The following is an 18155-nucleotide window of genomic DNA, read 5'->3' on the forward strand; positions in this document are numbered from 1 at the left end:
TGTGAAATAGAGCGATCCATCTTTTACTAAATGATTATTTTTCAACCATTACACTCAAGTAAAAGACATAACCTGTAATGTAAACTGAGCTCAAAAAGAAACTTATAATTTTTCACAAGGTCATATCTTGAAATCATGTCCATCAAATTGAACCAAAATTACACACAGATTTACTTCAATATTCTACTCTTAACACATGTCAGTAACCAAGCAGTTATCCAACTGACACAACAGCAAAATGCACTGACACGGGACAGCTTCCTGGACCACATTCACAGCCCAGCCCTGTTTCATGAAAAAAGTGTATGAAAAGCAGAAAGCAGCACCGTTTTATCATCTGTGCAAGGATCTTGTGTGCATTCTCACAGATTTTTTGTCCTGGGTGCCAAATGTTGGGCTGTGAAAGTGAAGGAAGTCCAGGAAGCTGTCCCATGACAGTGCATTTTGCTGTTGTGTCAGTTGGACAACTGCTTGGTTACTGACATGTGTTTTGAGTAGAGTATTAAGGTAATCCTGTGTGTAATTTTGGTTCATTTTGATTGACAGTATTTTAAGATATGATCTTGTGATTCACAAGTTGTAATACTTGTAATACTCAGTATACCATCTCATCACCCTTGTTTACTATTTGTGTTATCTTTTTGATACTGGGGTATAATCAAAGACAGAATTAAAAAGGCTAGTTTACATCTTACGTCACTGTCAATCAAACTTTCCACAACCTTTGATTGGTTAGTAGCACGTAAGAGGAAGATTGATTCATCTGGTGCAAATCGGAGAATCACAGAAAATAGGGGAAAATTATAATACTTTTTAAAGGCAAAAACAACTTTCCCAGGCATTATTGACATGGTGCCTTTATAAAAAATCCTATACTAAGACCTATCTTTGAGATTTGAAGGTGCAAAATTAACCATAAGACATACTGTTTTATGCAACGCGTTCAGGAACTCAATAATCACGACACATAAACAAATTGTACCTGAATTTGATTGACAGATATGTTGTCAGACGCAAACTAGTCTTTTTCATTCTGTCTTTAAAGGTCCGTAACCCGATCGACAGCATCATCCCCCCGATTTTTTTCATTGTTGATGAGGTTTTGATATCACATAATAGATACTATTTTTCTCATTACTATCCTGAAATTTGACGCTCCAAGTCGATGTATTTCCGGAGAAATCATGAAACACAGCGGTTTTTACAGGCTACCAGTTGTTCGCATTTTACACGACACAGGAGTTTTGGGTAGTCATATAGAATGAAATCGAATAGATTCGGAAGACTTCACCCCAGTACCAATTCGTCCATAAAAATACATCAAATAGGCCCCTAATGTCAAACTATAGATGGCGCTATAATGATATAAAACAAAAACAAAAATAAAGAAATACATAAGAGGCGAAATAAATAAGGAAACATGACCTATATTGTCAAGCATGATACGAGGAATATGAAAAAAATTATGAGAGCACCTCCCCCATTAAAAAATTAGTTAAAAAATAAAACAAAGAAAAATCATAAATATGTGAAAATGTGCATCATATAGCTAAAAATAAAGAAATAATTAAGCGAAGTAAATACAGCATGGGCTATCTTGTCAAGAATGATAATGAGTGCAGTGATATGTAATGTTTTTTAAGATTAATCAGTATGAATAGAGGGTATAAAAGTGTACAGGGCGAGCCGGTTTTCAGTGCCAAGGCGAACACTTCCTGTTTCCACCGGGACATGCGCCGGCCGTTGTTTCGGGATGCCTGACCAGAATGCAATTCACGCGTACCAGTGTATTGGCTTGCTAATATGCTAATTATTCACATTTATGCTGAAATTGTTCCTGTTTTCTCACATAGATTGATAAAGGGGACAATATTTGACATTGTATGTAAGTTTGAAGAGAATCCATATCCTAAACCGATAGGGTTACCCCCCTTTAATTATAGCAGACAGGTTATAATAACTGGTTAATAACTTATATTTATAACTATTATATTCATCTTTTCTTGTTTCTTATGTTTTGATTTTCTAGGTTTTAAAGCTAGAATCAACAGCACACATTGTGTTTGAGTACACTGTACCAGTGCAGACTACCCATGATGCAATGCAAATGATGAGTGCTAACAGGCCAACTTACATTGGAGAAGAATATGAAAATGAAAGGACAGAAGTGGATGATGGGATTGAAAATATTGATACTATAGGAGATGAGAATGTTACCATAGCAACTGAGGAGAATGGAGATGTTGATTTATCAGATGTAGAAGAATTCAGAACCAACTCTACAGTTAATAACAATAGTAGCCTAGACACAAATTTTAATGACAGAAATTATTCCAAAATTGATTCTACACATGACTTTAGTCAAAATAAGCAGAAAGAGGATACAAAACAATTTTTACTTCTTTCTGAAGTTGAATCACTAAAACAAAGTTCTCAACCTGAGGATGAGAGTAAATTTAAAACAAATATAGAAAAACATAGAGATCATCTCCATGGCGATATTTCTGCTAAACATCTAAGTATTAAGGGGACAGTGCAACCATCACCCATGACAAGGTAAGTTTTTGATCAGTTTTTTAGTTTTGCGGTAGGGTGATAAGGGAGTATCAAAGAAATTGTCTTAGGCATGTTTGACAAGGGATATGTTACTCCTCTTGTAGACTATTTGAAAACATTGTTTATTATATCAAGTTCTTCCTTTGTTTTAGGTAAGAAAGAGAGAATAGTCATACCACAGTTTGACCTGAAAATGGTGAAAGGGTGTATCTTACATTTACATCACTACACTTGGTTTCAGAAAAGAACAGCAGTCCCTTGCTCAGATTGATGAGAGCGCCCCGTTAATAAGTTACATACAAGGAGCCTTGTGTTCGCTGACCAACATTTTGACACGTAATTGGCCAATCAGATAAGCGGTACGTTGCTATGATTGTCAGATGATTGAATCAGCCAATCAGAGCTCAACTTCCGAGTTTACAGTGTGTACGCTCTCAAAATGTAAACTGCCGTTCTTCTCTGCCAGAAACTGTAACAAGTTACTTACTTTTGCCATGGTTGAGATTGACATTTATATTTATATTATAAGTGAGAAATGTTTTAAGGGCAGAGTAATGGGAGAGAACATGGACCTTTTTGAGCTTCATTATTTCCGAATTGTATGCCCAAAGTATATAAAACTATACATTTTTGGAAAGGAAATGAGTCAAGGAATCCCATGGTGACGTCAGATTTGTTCAAAAATCTCAAGTTTTTGAAAAAATCACAAAAATTCACTTTTTACCCCAATTTTTTGTGACAACTTAGAAAAAAATCTGTTCGAGTAAAAAAATTCAGTTAGCTTTTCATGAAGAAGAGACATGAACATAGGGAAGCTTTTTTCATTTTTTCAAAATATTTGTTTTCGAAAAACAAAACATGTGACAAAAGCCATTTTGTCACTCTTTTAAGCTAAAAATTGCACATAATGGTGTATATTTTGAAAAAATGAAAAAACCTTCCCTAGACTTTGATGTACTCCAAAGGATAGTGCAAAAAGTTTACCCTTTGCTTGCATATTTTTCGAGTTATCTTGTCACAAAAATCGTGCAATATTGTCAAAAGTGAACTCTGAGAAATCGATGTTTTAGTAAAAAAATGTCAAAATTATGCACAAAACGTCCTTAAATTTTAAAACGGTAAGACTTTCACACTTTTAAAAGCTGTATCTGGTGCATGGTCTAAATATGCATCTTTTTGCACCAATGAATCTATAATCTCTGCTTTCAGTGCGCCAAAATTCAAAATAATTAAAAAATCTAAGTGGCATTTTGACTGCAAATTTTTGTTTTTTGTTTACACCACATTTGCTGGCGTTAACAACATACCGAATGCGCCTTGACTGCGTTGGACATACGCGCAGAGTTGCGCCGCATCATGTGACGCGAATCGTGCGCGTAATCACAATATTTCGCATTTGCGCATTTCTGACTCATTATTTCCGCCAATTTACTAAGCTGTCTTGAGCCATGTGACTTTTTAGAGTTGAAAAGAGTGAAATAAATCAAGCAAAAATACGAATAAATATTAGCAAGTTGTATTTTATCAGTTTCAAGTGAAAGAATACATCTTAGTGTTGATAAATATCAAAAAATTCGGTCGTGGACGAATGTGTCTTCCATTACTCTGGCCTTAACAGCATTGTTACTGTATTTTCCCATTAGCATGGTTAATATATGGCACATACCACTAGCGTGTCCAGGGGGGGGGCTTTGGGGGCTTCAGCCCCCGCACGCACGGACCCAAAAAAAAAAGAAGAGGAGAAAGAAAGGAAGAAAGAAAAGAAAAGAAAGGAAGAAAGAAAAGGAAAGAAAGGAAGAAGTAAAGGAAAAGGAAACAATGATAGCCAACGATATTTGAGCCCCACCCCCTTCCCCGCTTAATGGATTTAGAGTACCCGGTATGCCGCCATATTATCCATGATACGTCAGAATAGACGTAGGTAATCCAGGGAATGGAGGAGATATGCCCGCAAACATTTTAAGTGGGGTGGCGGGGCTGGAGTATCCCTGCACCTCCCCAAAAAATCACATATACCCTTTTTTCCTTGATAATATGGTGAATTTAGACTAAAAGAGGGCCTGAAATTATGCATTTTTAGTTCACCAAATACAAAATTTTCTTACGGCGGCCCCGTGGACCGCCGCAAACGCTTGGCCTGCCAGTGTTGACAAACTTCCTAAACCCACGATCCAAAAATTGTGCATAGGCCTATATGTATATGATCGATGTGACATGTGCACTTTCTAATTTTTCTGCGGACTTTTTGGAAACTTATATTGAATGTATTTTGATTTTTTTTTTCAAAAATGTCCAGTCCAAATCAACCAATTTTGGCAAAAACAGAGCTGGGTTTTCAATGATATGGGCAAAATGTTAACAAAATATTCTCCAAAAACACATTTGGGTCATCCGGCTGGTATATAGAACTACCTATATTGGTATCGTCTCATCGCCTTTGCTAGAAATTTGCGCCTAAAAGTATTTACCAATTTGCATGATTCCAGTTTCAAAAATACAAAAATTTTTAGCTTCTCAGAGGACACATCATATCCCCCTCAGACACCATCGGCGGCGGAACCGGAGAGGCAGGGGGGCCAGTGGCCCGCCCCTCCACTTTTTGGACCGGGGGGGGCCTGCCTCCCCTCCCCACTTTATCCCATAATGTGCTGTGTGTAACATGTCTGGGTGAACATAAATAATCAAATCTCTATTCTAGACCCCTAACATGCTTAAAGAAAGTGTAAAAATGATGCACCAAATGGCTTCAATTGGACCTTCACTTTGCAAATTTTTCCAACTCCCCTGTGTTAATACACAGTGTGTATGGATAAACAATTTCCCTTTTCGCTTCACCCAACACTAAAAGCAATAATTTATACAATAATACTGAAAATTTGTCCACGAATGGCTTCAATTTGGGCCTTCATTTAACCCATTTTCAGATTTGTCAAACTAAAATTGTACACAATAAGCTACAATAATAGTGCCAGAATGGTCCACCAAATGGCTTCAATTGGGCCTTCAGTTTGCAAAAGTTTCTCACTTCTGAGGGCGGCACAGCCCCCTCAGACACCCCCCTGTTTCGTCTTTTTTGTTTCTGCTTTGGACATCCGACACTTAATGTTTACCGTAATAATTTATACAGTTTATAATAGTGGAACTTGTCCACGAATGGCTTTTTAATAGCTTCTTTTCACCAATTTTCGGCTTTTTCAAACTCAAATTGTGCACAATAATAATACCAAAATAGTCCACCAAATGGTTTCAATTGGTCCTTCATTTTGCAAAAGTTTCTCACTTCTGAGGGGGGCACATCCCCCCTCAGACACCCCCCTACGTCGCGCAAGCGCCACGCAATATACTTATACGATTTACATTCAGCCCCCCGCAGTAACAAATCCTGCACACGCCCATGCATACTGTGACAAAAGAAAGTATCTACCTCTTATTGTTATTACAAGTTACATCCCTTTACCAAGTGAGGGTCATTGAAAAACATTGACCAAAGCTGTGGCAAAAGAGACTAAGATGATAGTGAAGTAAATGCACACTTTCACCATCATATTAGGCCTGAGTTGCAACTGGTTAAAAAACTCTACATGTCTACACTGACTATCCCACTGAAGCAGAATTGGGGGAGGAGATCCACCCCAACCAGCCTGGTGCTTTCATTCATTTTACACACCCCCGTCTAACATGTTTATGATGTATTCTTAAACAGTTGTTTTTCCCTTTAATTTCATTGGTTCTTGCCCGTCGAGACAGTGGAGAACAACTGGATGCATATTGTGTGCGCGGTTGTGTGTATCATTAGTGTGGCGTATATTGATCTTGCGCATTGGCATGGTGTGATATTTTTCATTCGTGTGTGAGGGACTCGCTCAATGGATCCCCCATAACATTTGTTTATTATAATACTTTACCACTGCCTTAAACAGAGTGTGCATTTTCACATCACAAATTGAGTTCCCCTTGAGATCACTATGTGTCACTGAGGTGAGCACAGAAACAGATTGTCATATAGACAGAGGCAGCATGTGACCCATGTGGGTATTTAAATGAGTTACATTCTTGTGCAGTTACGTAGTTCCTGTAGTGTGTCTTGTCTCAAGTTGAGAGTAATGCTACATTGGATTTCGCAGTGTTATATGATCGAGTCGCCAGCGTATTAACATTAATTCGCCCTTCTATGTGTATACCGTAAACGTTCGCCTAATGGCGCTATGGAGTGCATGGAAATGAGAGAGCGCCATCCCTGTAAAAGCCGACTATTATCACTGATCATTAAGGGTGCGTGTAGTTAAAGGGTGAAACCTATCGACACATACAATTATGAACAAGATCGAACAAACTTGTTCATGATAATGTGGTAATCATTCACCTGATACGTTGCTGGCCCAGTGAGCAGAGCATTAGACTATAGTGCGAGGATAAAGAGAACTTGTGGAGAAGATTAATGGTTCGAATCTCATGCAGTAATTTCTGACAGATTATGATGTCTGTCAATGTTTTTTTTTTCTGATTTGAGGAAATTTTATTCTCTATTTTATCTTTAACATTGTTTATATAATTTTATTATTTTATCTTGTATGTGTCTTTTTTCATGATTTGTTTTTATCGTTTCATTTTAATCAAATGTTGTAATGAACCTATTTGATTGTATAAGCATTTGTTATGTGTGTGAGACGAACTGTCGTGTGCGACAAGTCTTTCAATTCAGCGAGTGTCTTTGCCTATGCATCAGTGGTCATAAGAGGTATATCATTTTATTCAAAAGGGGGGGGTCCCAAATATACGGGGTCATAAAGTCTTGGAAAGAATAATAGGAGGGGGTCATAAAATGTTTTATGACCAAAATGTAGGGAGTCACACGATGACCACAGAAAGTGTGTTATTTTATTCAAAAAGACTGATTTCAATACAATTTTGGGGTTTGGGATCATACAATTTTGTTGCCGAAATAGGGGTGCGCAATTTTATTGACGAGACTTTTTGTAAATTTGGGACCCCCTTCCTAAAAAAAATGATAGCTCTCTAAGAGGATTCAAAAGATAACCTCTGCCCCAATAATCCCTAGCTATATTTGTTTGAAACTGTTCCACGGAGGATGTATCATAATAGGCTCAGTCTTCAAATGCTATAAATAAAATTTGAATGAGTGAACGAACAAAATCATACAACAACCAACTGAATAGAGGCTGTGCATATGACGTATCATCCCGTAAATATGGCGGACTACTCAAATGCATTCAACAAAAGCATGATTGCATCTACCGCGACAGTTTGTCTCACACACATAACAAAATGCACTACGATCAAATAGGTTGATGACCGGGTTGATGACAACATTTGATTGAATGGACTGCACTGCGCCATGATTACGGGAAGAAACCGGTTCAAATCCTTTGTTTGGAGCCAATCGATAAACGCAAGGCCTCTATAGCTATCATTGAATACTGGCTAGGATTCCACAACACAATAAGAACATGTTATAAGGCGCTTTAGAAGGCACATAATACCCCAATGGCTTTCCATATTATGTGCACTCAACAACTATTCAGTATCGAAGCCCGGTATCGAAGTTACGTAATGTTACTATGTCAACGGGATCACGCGCTTAAGTAATGAACCACGATCGAAACAATCAGTAGCCTACAGAAAAAAGGGATACCAAAATAGCGTGATCGAAATGATCGCCATACAAACAGTGCTTGGTTCCGATACCATCACGGAGTTACGTAACTACTTCGTGGTCTGATAGTTATATGATCAATGGTCTGATCTACTTGTATTGGGTTCGATCCTTTAAATAAAAAGAAAAAATAGCTGATCATTTATAATGCATAAATTAATAAAGTAATGTAGTTACACAATTTGAAACATTGAGGCCGTTCTATTTTTCAAAGGTCATTTAACTGTTAAATATAGTGGAATATATCACGCATTGATAGGTAGCAGGTGGAGCAAATTTTGTCAGCGGTTTTTGTTGCCGTTTGTTCGCAGTGCCCATTTATGTAAAAAAAAATAAGAAAATTAAAATTAAATTAAAAAAAAATTCACAATATTCATTCGTAAAATGGGGACAAAATCCAAAAACATTTCTTGACCCTTCTTCACATAAAAGTGGGAGCAGAAATCAAGATTCAACAAGTACCATTCACCATCCAAGGCGCACCCTCTACCGACTGAGCTAACGGGTCAGACAATAGAAGGGTGTAATTTTGAACTGAAGAATATTAAAAAAATATGAAGAAATTACAATGTTATAAAAGGTTTACCAAAATGAGTTAGGTATAACGTATGAATCGATTTACAAATTAAGTCAAATGGCACTTTGAGAAAGAATACCTGAAGAAACCCCAAAACATCTGCTGCTCTAGCAACTAACCTAGTGACCTAAAGTATTGGGTCATGTCACGATATTTTTTCTGAGGCATTATGTCCAGGTTGCTCAATTTAACATACACGTATCCTTAATGCTGTTGAGATTTTACAAGGATGGCGCTCTCACATTTCTAAGAATCCAAAAGCGCCATTAGGCTGACGTTCTGGTATATGTATATGTTAGATACAAAATATAGTTCGGGGCATTTGTTTGTGAAATGGGCTATTCCAGTTGAAATCCATACACCCAATGGAAGACAAGATACCTACAGAACACAAACACATCTGACCGTACCCATTTAAGGCATTTCCTTTGTTTTCTTTCTTTAGCATAAAAATAGAGAACAGTAGTCTTACTACAGTTACTCCTGATGAAGAAACACTACACTTCTACACTGAAGATGTAACAGAAGAATTATCCCAGACGGATGAATTCAGCAGCTATGATGAGGAATCATCATATTTTCATTCTACAGATGAACTGACTGGTACCATCACACATGAAGAACCACCACCTGGTAATGGTAGGTTTTTGTTTATTCAATCTGACACAGGTACAATCTGTTTGAAAAAATTCGCATGTGAAAGGGGGAGGAGAATTGTTTGACAAATTGCTACGAGATCTCAAAACCAGTGACATAAGGGGTGGTGCAATAATTATGTGTACCCCGGGGTGGTGAATTCTCAAAATGGTCTGCCAAAAATCGCTTGCCCCCCCCCCTTTGGTCGTGCCAAAATCTTTGACGTGCCAAAAAACCCTTGCCCCCCCCTTTGACGTGCCAAAAAATCTTTGCCGCCCCCTTACACATGTAAGATTTTGGGGAACCCGAATTTAAAACCTTAAATTGTCTTATCATATAATGCGAGTGCAGCGAGCAGGAAATTTTGCATATTTTAACGTTTTCCTAACGTTTTCCTACGCCTTTTTAGGGCGTAATATAAAATGGTAGCCAAAATATCTGTGCCAAAAATTGCTTGCCCCCCCTTTCGACCTGCCAAAAATGCTTGCCCCCCTTTTGGCCTGCCAAAAATCTTTGCCCCCCTATAATTCACCACTCGGGGTACACATAATTATTGCACCACCCCTAAGCAGTAGGTCCCCCTCCTCCCAGAAATAATTGACCGATGGTACATCACAGGCCATCTGTAGCAGAATGGTCGACTGCAGATCTGTCGGATAACGCTTTTTCAATGGGAAATGAACTTTGCTGCTTCACGATGAGGTTTGCATTTATTCCGTATTGAAAAGCGTGTTCCAATGGATCTGCACTCGACCGGCCTTGTAGTCAACGGTCCCCAGAGCTGTGTGCAACAGTCCAGGGGAATAACCATACCACACACAGTGTATTTTACCCATAGGAAAAATCATTCTGTACCATGCGTGTACAGATCACTGACAGTGATGCAATCAACCAATCAGCATTAGGAAAATCATTGACCCAATGACGTCATCATTGATAAATTTGCAGAATTGTTCAAAAACACAAGTTTTAATTGCAAATATTTAATTTGTTTATCTATGAATGTCTATCTGTTATTGACATGGTATATTATCGTAGCGCTGAATGCGCCGAAGCTTGTGAAGCGGGTCCGTTGCAAATTTTGCAGATCTTTTGTTTTTTGTGACATTAAAAATCCATCTTTCGCATAGCCTCTTTGTGTGTGTGTGTACGTGAATGACGGTCAGCGATGTATGTGCCCATGGATTCTGTTGAAAACGACCTGCATGCAGAACACAAATAATACTGGCCGAGTGCACCAGTCATAGCAGGGTGTAAAAATATACAAAAAGTCAATGTTTATTCTCAAATACATTATGGTGTAAATATAAGCATTTAAATAATTTAACAATAATTTGAACATGATAGTTCATCATAGTGATTTTTCAACATATTTGACTGTTGGATAAATATGGGTGCTGCAGCTTTGGAGCTAAGGCAGTATGGCGCATTACTTTGAAGTTGGTAATGGGTAAATTACACTGTGCCACATATAAACAAAGTTTGCCAAAATTTGCAATGTGCCACTTCCCTTTTGCCTGTTTCAGTCCAAAATTAACCTCCACGTGCATTTCTCCTGATAAAATCATTTCGAGTTTTTGGATGGTAAAACACTGAGCAGTGTGTGTGTGGGGGGGAGATAGAGTGAGATCAGTGACATTTAGTATATTTATTTATTTTATTTATACTTTCTTTAAGCAGGGTAATCCCATCAATGAAAACACTGATCTTCCTGGGGGCCCTGCAAGAGCCGTACATTTACAAATTAAAATACAACTTAAATAGTATTCATACTGAGTACATGAGGAAAAATAGTATTCATACTGAGTACATGAGGAAAAAATATACATACAGTCTGTCTCAAAAAAAGTTGTGCAAGTGAAAAGCGCCCTCTTTGGCAATTAGAAGATACCGTTGTGACAAGATGCTTACATCAACGTCAAGGGCGAAGTCTCAGCTCTCAAATACCGCTTGTTCCGTGCAATTTATATATCAATTGATTTGTGCCCCCCCTTCTGAAAGCCTGGCTACATCACTGCTCAAAACTATATTAGTTACTTGTATGATTACATTCTGTAGTTAACCAATCAGGGGCTCTGTAAGAAAGTTAGCAGTGCCCATGTGGTTAGGCCTAAAAGTAAATTGTTTGGTTGCCTTTCCAAGACAAAAATTTGGAGGGTTGGTAGTTCAATCTTTGTTTTCATGGGGTCTTCCTCCATTTTTCCTCTATTTTGAAAAGGCTAGTATTGACAAATGTTTGATCATTTTACGGTAAAAAATTGTGCATTTTTGGACTGAATTTAAATGGAAATACTTCTTGTTTTTAATCCAATATGCATTTTATAAATAAAATGAGTGAATAAGTTTTAAGTTTACTTCTGAAAAAGTGATTGAAACAAAACAAAAAAAACACCCAAGATTTCAGTCAAATTTTGGCCTTATATATTGCAGTAGGGTTTACTCTGTGTTAAGTGATATAATTTCTTTCTTGTCATCAATAAAGGCTACACTCTGCAAGACTCAGATGAAAACCAAAATGCGGAGGAACCACTCATTGATGCAGAACCTAACATATGGGATAATAATGTTGAAACTACCGATGGACCGCTATACTCCAGTGATAGTATTGATATACCAGAAGTAATTGATGTAGTAGATCCTATAGGGCCTCATACATATAGATGGCAGAAAACAGGTGTGGCGCCATGCAGTACAACTTGTACAAGAGGTAGGTTTAATAGGTTAGATTATAACTTTGTGTGATCATAATCAACATAAGGCCTCAACATATGTATGCTACTGTAAAAACTTCATAGTTAGCATATGTGCTTACTATCAAGCGCTTTTAAAACATGCAAACATGAAATACCCCATCCACAAAAGTGTAAAGGGTTTTGAGCAAATCATCAATACACACATACAAACCAGCAAATTTGTGTCTCAACCCCATTAGCTCAGCGTCAGACTTTGGTACAATTTCATGTTTTCAAAAGCACTTGATAGTAAGCACATATGCTAACTATCGAGTTTTTTTACGGTATACTGAGATAGCAGAAAACAGGTGGCTTCAACATACAGATGGCAGAAAACGGGTGTGGCACCATGCAGTACAAGAGGTAGGTCTAATAGTTTAGATTATAACTTGGTATGATCATCAACATAAGATGGCAGAAAACAGGTGTGGTGCCAACAACAACAGGTGTATATAAAGACAACACTTAAAAAAAACCAGATGTGGAAATGAGAGTATAAACTACACTACCAGATTCCTAATGGGACCGCCTGCAAAGGTACACCATATTGCCAAGGTACTTGGTTGGTACTGTGCAGTACCAGGGGAGTACCAATGTAGTGCCAGTGCAGTACCACTGCTGGTGGGTCCTGTGCAGTAGCAGCATTGGTACTGTGTAAGTACTCTGTGTGTACCATCCCGGTACCTTTGCGACGGTGTACCTGTGCAGGTGGCCCCAATAGGAATCTGGTAGTGAAGCCTGTCCTACTAATGGAGGGCATATTGGATGGCCTTGGAGAAAGTTAGCCCATATTTGCAAAACTATCCATGCCTTCATGGTGACAATATTTTACCATGGGGATGTTCCATACAATCATCCCCCCACCCAATGTTGACGCCTGAATATGGGTTTCTGACCAAACTAACCTCATATTTGTCCATTTTAGCCCCAAAAGTGCAAATTTTTGCACGCTTCGCGCGCATTTATTCCACTTTTACACCATATTTCATCAGTTTAGCTTCAGAATAGCAACATTTTTCATGCGCTTCGCGTGCATTTACAACATGGACTTATTCTGTCTCCAAAAGGTGCTGGATTCACTATATTTCCAAGATTTTTTCCAACCCCATCCCCCCAATGTCAAAAAGAAACCTACGCCACTGCTGTCTGGCCTGCTGTCTGCTGTTTTCCTGGGAATGATTTTCAATGTGGGGCTTTAATAGTTTAAAACGTGTGTAACACCTTGCAGTACAACTTGTACAATAGGAAGGGTTTCCACTAGTTTCAAAAATTATAATTTGCTCATTTCAAGAGTATATGGGGGTCCAAGAGAATTTTTTTTGGTCCAAATCAAAAAGTGGAAATTTGATGCTGACCCGACTATGTACATCTAAAGCAAGATATAACAGTGTCATAACATGCAGATCAAGGCTCGAAATAAGCAGGCACCCAGGAGCCATTTACCCAATGGTCATAACATTTTGGCTCCTGGTCCACACCAAAATCAAGTGAACCAGGCTCTGCATTTAAACAAAAATTAGAGCCTGGTAGTTAAACCGGTTTTTGTATTTAATGTGTACAATTAAAATCTAAATGACTCCTAGCTCTTTAAGAATGGCTCCTAGTTCACTAGATAATCACAGGACCAGGAGCCACTTTTTCCAAATGTGTGGCTCCTGGTCCATATCTGCTTATTTCGAGGCTTGATGCAGATAGCTGTGTGCAGCTTAAAGTTAAGTGCAGCTACTTGACCAATGAGTTTTTAATCACATGAATGAGTAGTGAGCTGCGAGTAGTATAGAGCTACATGTAGCTATATTAGATTGATAAAGTTTAAAAGTTAAAATAATGGAGTGTAATGACTATAATAAATTAGCAATACCTGTATCTTCATTCCTACCCTCCCCCCCCCATAATCCTGGGGAGATTTTTTTTTTTTATCAAGATGTTTTTGAATGGTCAAATAGCTGCATGTTATGGCATGGTCAGCTTGCTATAACGTTGAGCACAGTGTATAAGTAAAATGAGATTGTGTACACAGAATCTAGATTAAGAACATTACATTTTTTAATTAATTGATATAAACATTTCAAAAAATTCTGTTAACTGACTGTCAGAGATGTCTATTACTTGCCTGAAGTGATTGGCCATCAATGTGTGTCATTCACCTGCACTGCAGATAGTGGTCATTTCGATTTGGAGAGCATTATAGCCCGGTCATTATGCATGGTTGATACCCATCAAAGCACATCTTTTTACACAGTAATGGATGTTGCTACTTTTAAAATCGCACCAAATACCATTCAGTCGTTAAAATTTGGCTCATTCCTAATAGCAGTCAAGTTAACTCAATCGATAAGGCGTTCGACTATGGTGCGAGAGGTTGCGGGTTCGAATCCTGGCGGTGCCTATTACACTCTCATGGAAACTTGAGTTAGCTTGAAATTCCCCTGGACAAGGAACTTACTGTTAATTGTCTCATTGTAACCCATACAAAACTCGGGGAGCTGATCCTGGTTGCGATGGTTATTTGTGGAATGTCTAGGGTGTGCGCTCTTGAAGCAGCAAAGTCCCTGAATTGTTGTTAAATGGTTTATGGAATGATGTGGGCCATAGTGGTCAGCGACAACCTGTAAAGTGTGCTGGGCTTGTGGATCAACGTCTAGGCGTTGTGCCTGTGTGTAGCGCACTATAAATCACTGCACTTTTCTTTTTTTTAAATTCTTTTGACACAAGTGAGGTATGGTACTGCAGCTAATGTATGTATATAAAAGCGCAATGATTTCTAGTGTTCTGTTACACACAGGCACAGTGCCTAGACATTGATCCACAAGCCTCAGCACACTTTATATTATTGCTTGTAATCAATAGTGTTAGGCAGATCTCATAGATGTGTTTATGTACCGGTATTGATAAAGTCATAGACCATGCAGAGGAAAAACTTTTTTTTTAAATACTGAATATACCCAAATGTCCCTTTAAAATGGTAACAATGACATGTAGTAACACAAACACATTGCTGCAACAATCAGGTGCATTGTTCATTATTTTTTTAGAGTGTTTTGCCAGTTTTGATCTACATTTAGGTAGGTAAAATTTCATGCATTAATACACTTTATGAATCTATGTTCATTAAATCTAGGAGTGTACAAAAAAGGTTCAATAATTTCATACTATTCTGTGTCCAGTCTACAATCATGTAGTGTGCTTCTCGAGTGCTCTCTGCTTTGGTACCATTACTTGCTAACTCCATCATGGCTGTGATTTTATTACAATACATTGGTATTCTGTTATTGTGTCAAATCCTAGCATTAACTTCAGCAGCCGATCAGTCACCATGTCATTATCCACACGGAACTATTCCTTGTAAAGTCTTCAACCAGACCTACTTAGATTGTGGCTCTAGAAACCTGGATTGCATACCACCATTACCACAGTTTGCTACATGGGTGAATCTAAATGGAAATAAGCTTAATTTTATTCCTGATGGAGCATTCAGTGGGCTCCATGACTTGAACACTCTAGACTTGTCTTCAAATAATATCAGTCATCTTAATGGTGACAGCTTCAAAGGGCTAAATCAACTCCTAGAACTTGATCTTATGTTTAATTGGATCACCCATCTTGCTGCTACAACATTTGCACCACTCACAAACCTGATGGTGCTCAAGATTGAATTCGGAAGCTTGAAAAATATGACAAAGATCCCTTTTATTGGTCTCACATCTCTGCAGAGTCTACATATTACATTAGATATTTACATACTTTCGTATTGTGGGGACACTGGGAAGTTCTTCAGTGGTCTTGCTAAACTACAGTACCTGCGTGTTTTTAACAGATTTGGCCTTAAAGACTGTATCCATTTTGATTTTTGCTCACTTACCTCACTGGAGACTTTGATTTTGGATGCTATCGATATTCAGAACATTACTGGTGAATGCTTTGAAAAAATTCCATTGAAATATTTCAAATCCAGGATGTATTCCTCTAAATCCCACATTCCATTCAAGGATTTACGATATCTCACTAGCCTTTATCTGATGCCTGATGATTGGCCTTATTTTAAAGTTAATTTCACTGCAGTCATAAAGGATTTGAGCTTGGTAAATTCACTGTCACTTCAAAACTTAACACTTGAATTATTATATAATCCTGTCAGCTTAAATTCAACAACATTTGAGTCATTGGAAAAATGGAATGAGACATTGACTATGCTTGAAATCATTAGCAATGAATTCCGGATTGGTGATTCTCCTTTCAAATGGTTTTCAAGTCTACGCATACTAACGATACGTGGGGATCCTGGGAGTTATGAAACAATCAAAAGCTTCTCAGTAAATGCCTTTGATGGTTTAGAAAACTTGCAAGAATTACATTTAAACAATTTGTTTTTTAATGTATTTGAATCAAATGCACTACGCATATTCAGTAGCTACAATTCACTTAAGGTTTTGGATGTGTCACATAATTCTATAGATGACGACGATGGTCAACTTTGCTCAATTTCATCTCTTGAGGAGCTAGACGTATCATATAACCAGTTCTATCCATTTCCATATTGCAAGCAGTCAAATTTAAACAAACTACATTTTGATAGAGACTCAATAATTATGGAGATGACAGTATATATAGCACGCATATGTCAATATGTACCTACTATGAATGTTGTGGATGCCAAATCCTGGAATTTTGCACTTATGAATTGCACATGCCCAAAACTTGTGACTCTAGATCTCTCCAAAACATACCTGCTGTATTTGGAGTCGAGTGTCAAAGTTTATTTACCACATTTACAAACTCTTCACCTGCGACATGTTTATATTCAAGTAGAATCACAATATCTTTGGAGTGTAAAAGCAATACTTAAGTTCTTTAAATCACCCAACCTGAAGGAGCTTGACTTAAGTTCCAATAAAATTACCACACTTGACAAAGAAGATGCTTTGTTACTGATGAATTTGACATGGTTGGATTTGAGCTACAATGGACTTGTATCTTTAAGCAATCTACAGTATCTGAAGTACATATGTTCATTGTTTTTGAAAGGAAATGGAATTATAACTGTTCCGGAGATATTACTATCCAATTCAGAACTTCAGAATCTGGATCTAAAAAAGAATTCACTGGTATGTGATTGCAATATTATGGCATTAAGGAAATGGTTACAAAGAGATAATGAAGTATTTCTCAATGATTACTCTGCTGATGATGGCGACTTTTGTTGCTCTTCACCGGATTCAAAACAAGGTTTGAGCATAACTGAGATTGACTTGGACTGCAAATCAAAACTGTGGATTTACATTTCCATTGGTGTGGCGTGTTTGATTCTTGTAAGCGTTGCAACTATGTTAATAGTGCGGTATCGCTGGCATATTCAGTACATACGCTTCCTTCTGTTCAACAGAAGACCACATCAAAACCAGCTTGTTGTTGATGATGATGATGATGTTCTTGGTGATGATGAAGATGAGGATGGGGTACCTCGGTATGATGCTTATGTGATATACCATGGTCAAGATGAAGATTGGGTAGATGGTGAACTTCTTGCCAATATTGAGGAAGGTGAAGAATCATTCAGACTTTGTCTTAAAACCAGAGACATACGCGCAGGCAGACTCATCTTCAATGAATTGTCACTTCACATGCAAAGAAGTCGCAAAGTTATTGCAATCCTCTCACCTCATTTTGTTGATGATAACTGGTGCCACTTTCAACTTAACATGGCACATCATAGAGTACTAGAAGAAAGCAATAGTGTCCTGATCTTCATACTCTTGGAAGAGCTTCCTCAAAGGAGATTAACGCTGCTTCTAAGACAGTTATTCTGCAGAGTTCAGTTGCTAAAATGGCCTGGTGATGGGTATGGACAATACCTATTCTGGCAGCGTCTCAGAGAAGAACTCAAGAGGCCAGTGCCATTAGATCGGCGCTTTAATAATTAGGAACAAATAACACCTGTTTATACTGATAAGTAATTGTAGTAATAGGTTTCCAGACTCAA

General features: G+C 37.9%; 1 protein-coding gene across 1 annotated transcript in view; it reads left to right on the forward strand.

Moving 5' to 3' along the window:
• LOC140139788 (ADAMTS-like protein 2) overlaps window positions 1–18155 on the forward strand; it is a 106150-nt gene that overhangs the window by 20228 nt on the left and 67767 nt on the right. The window contains exons 9-11 of the mRNA XM_072161500.1: window positions 2030–2556; window positions 9253–9446; window positions 11926–12150. Coding sequence (XP_072017601.1) covers window positions 2030–2556; window positions 9253–9446; window positions 11926–12150 — 946 coding nt within the window. The remainder of the gene's footprint in view (window positions 1–2029; window positions 2557–9252; window positions 9447–11925; window positions 12151–18155) is intronic.

This window comes from Amphiura filiformis, chromosome 18 (assembly GCF_039555335.1).
Source record: "Amphiura filiformis chromosome 18, Afil_fr2py, whole genome shotgun sequence".
In the NCBI taxonomy this organism is placed as follows: domain Eukaryota; kingdom Metazoa; phylum Echinodermata; class Ophiuroidea; order Amphilepidida; family Amphiuridae; genus Amphiura; species Amphiura filiformis.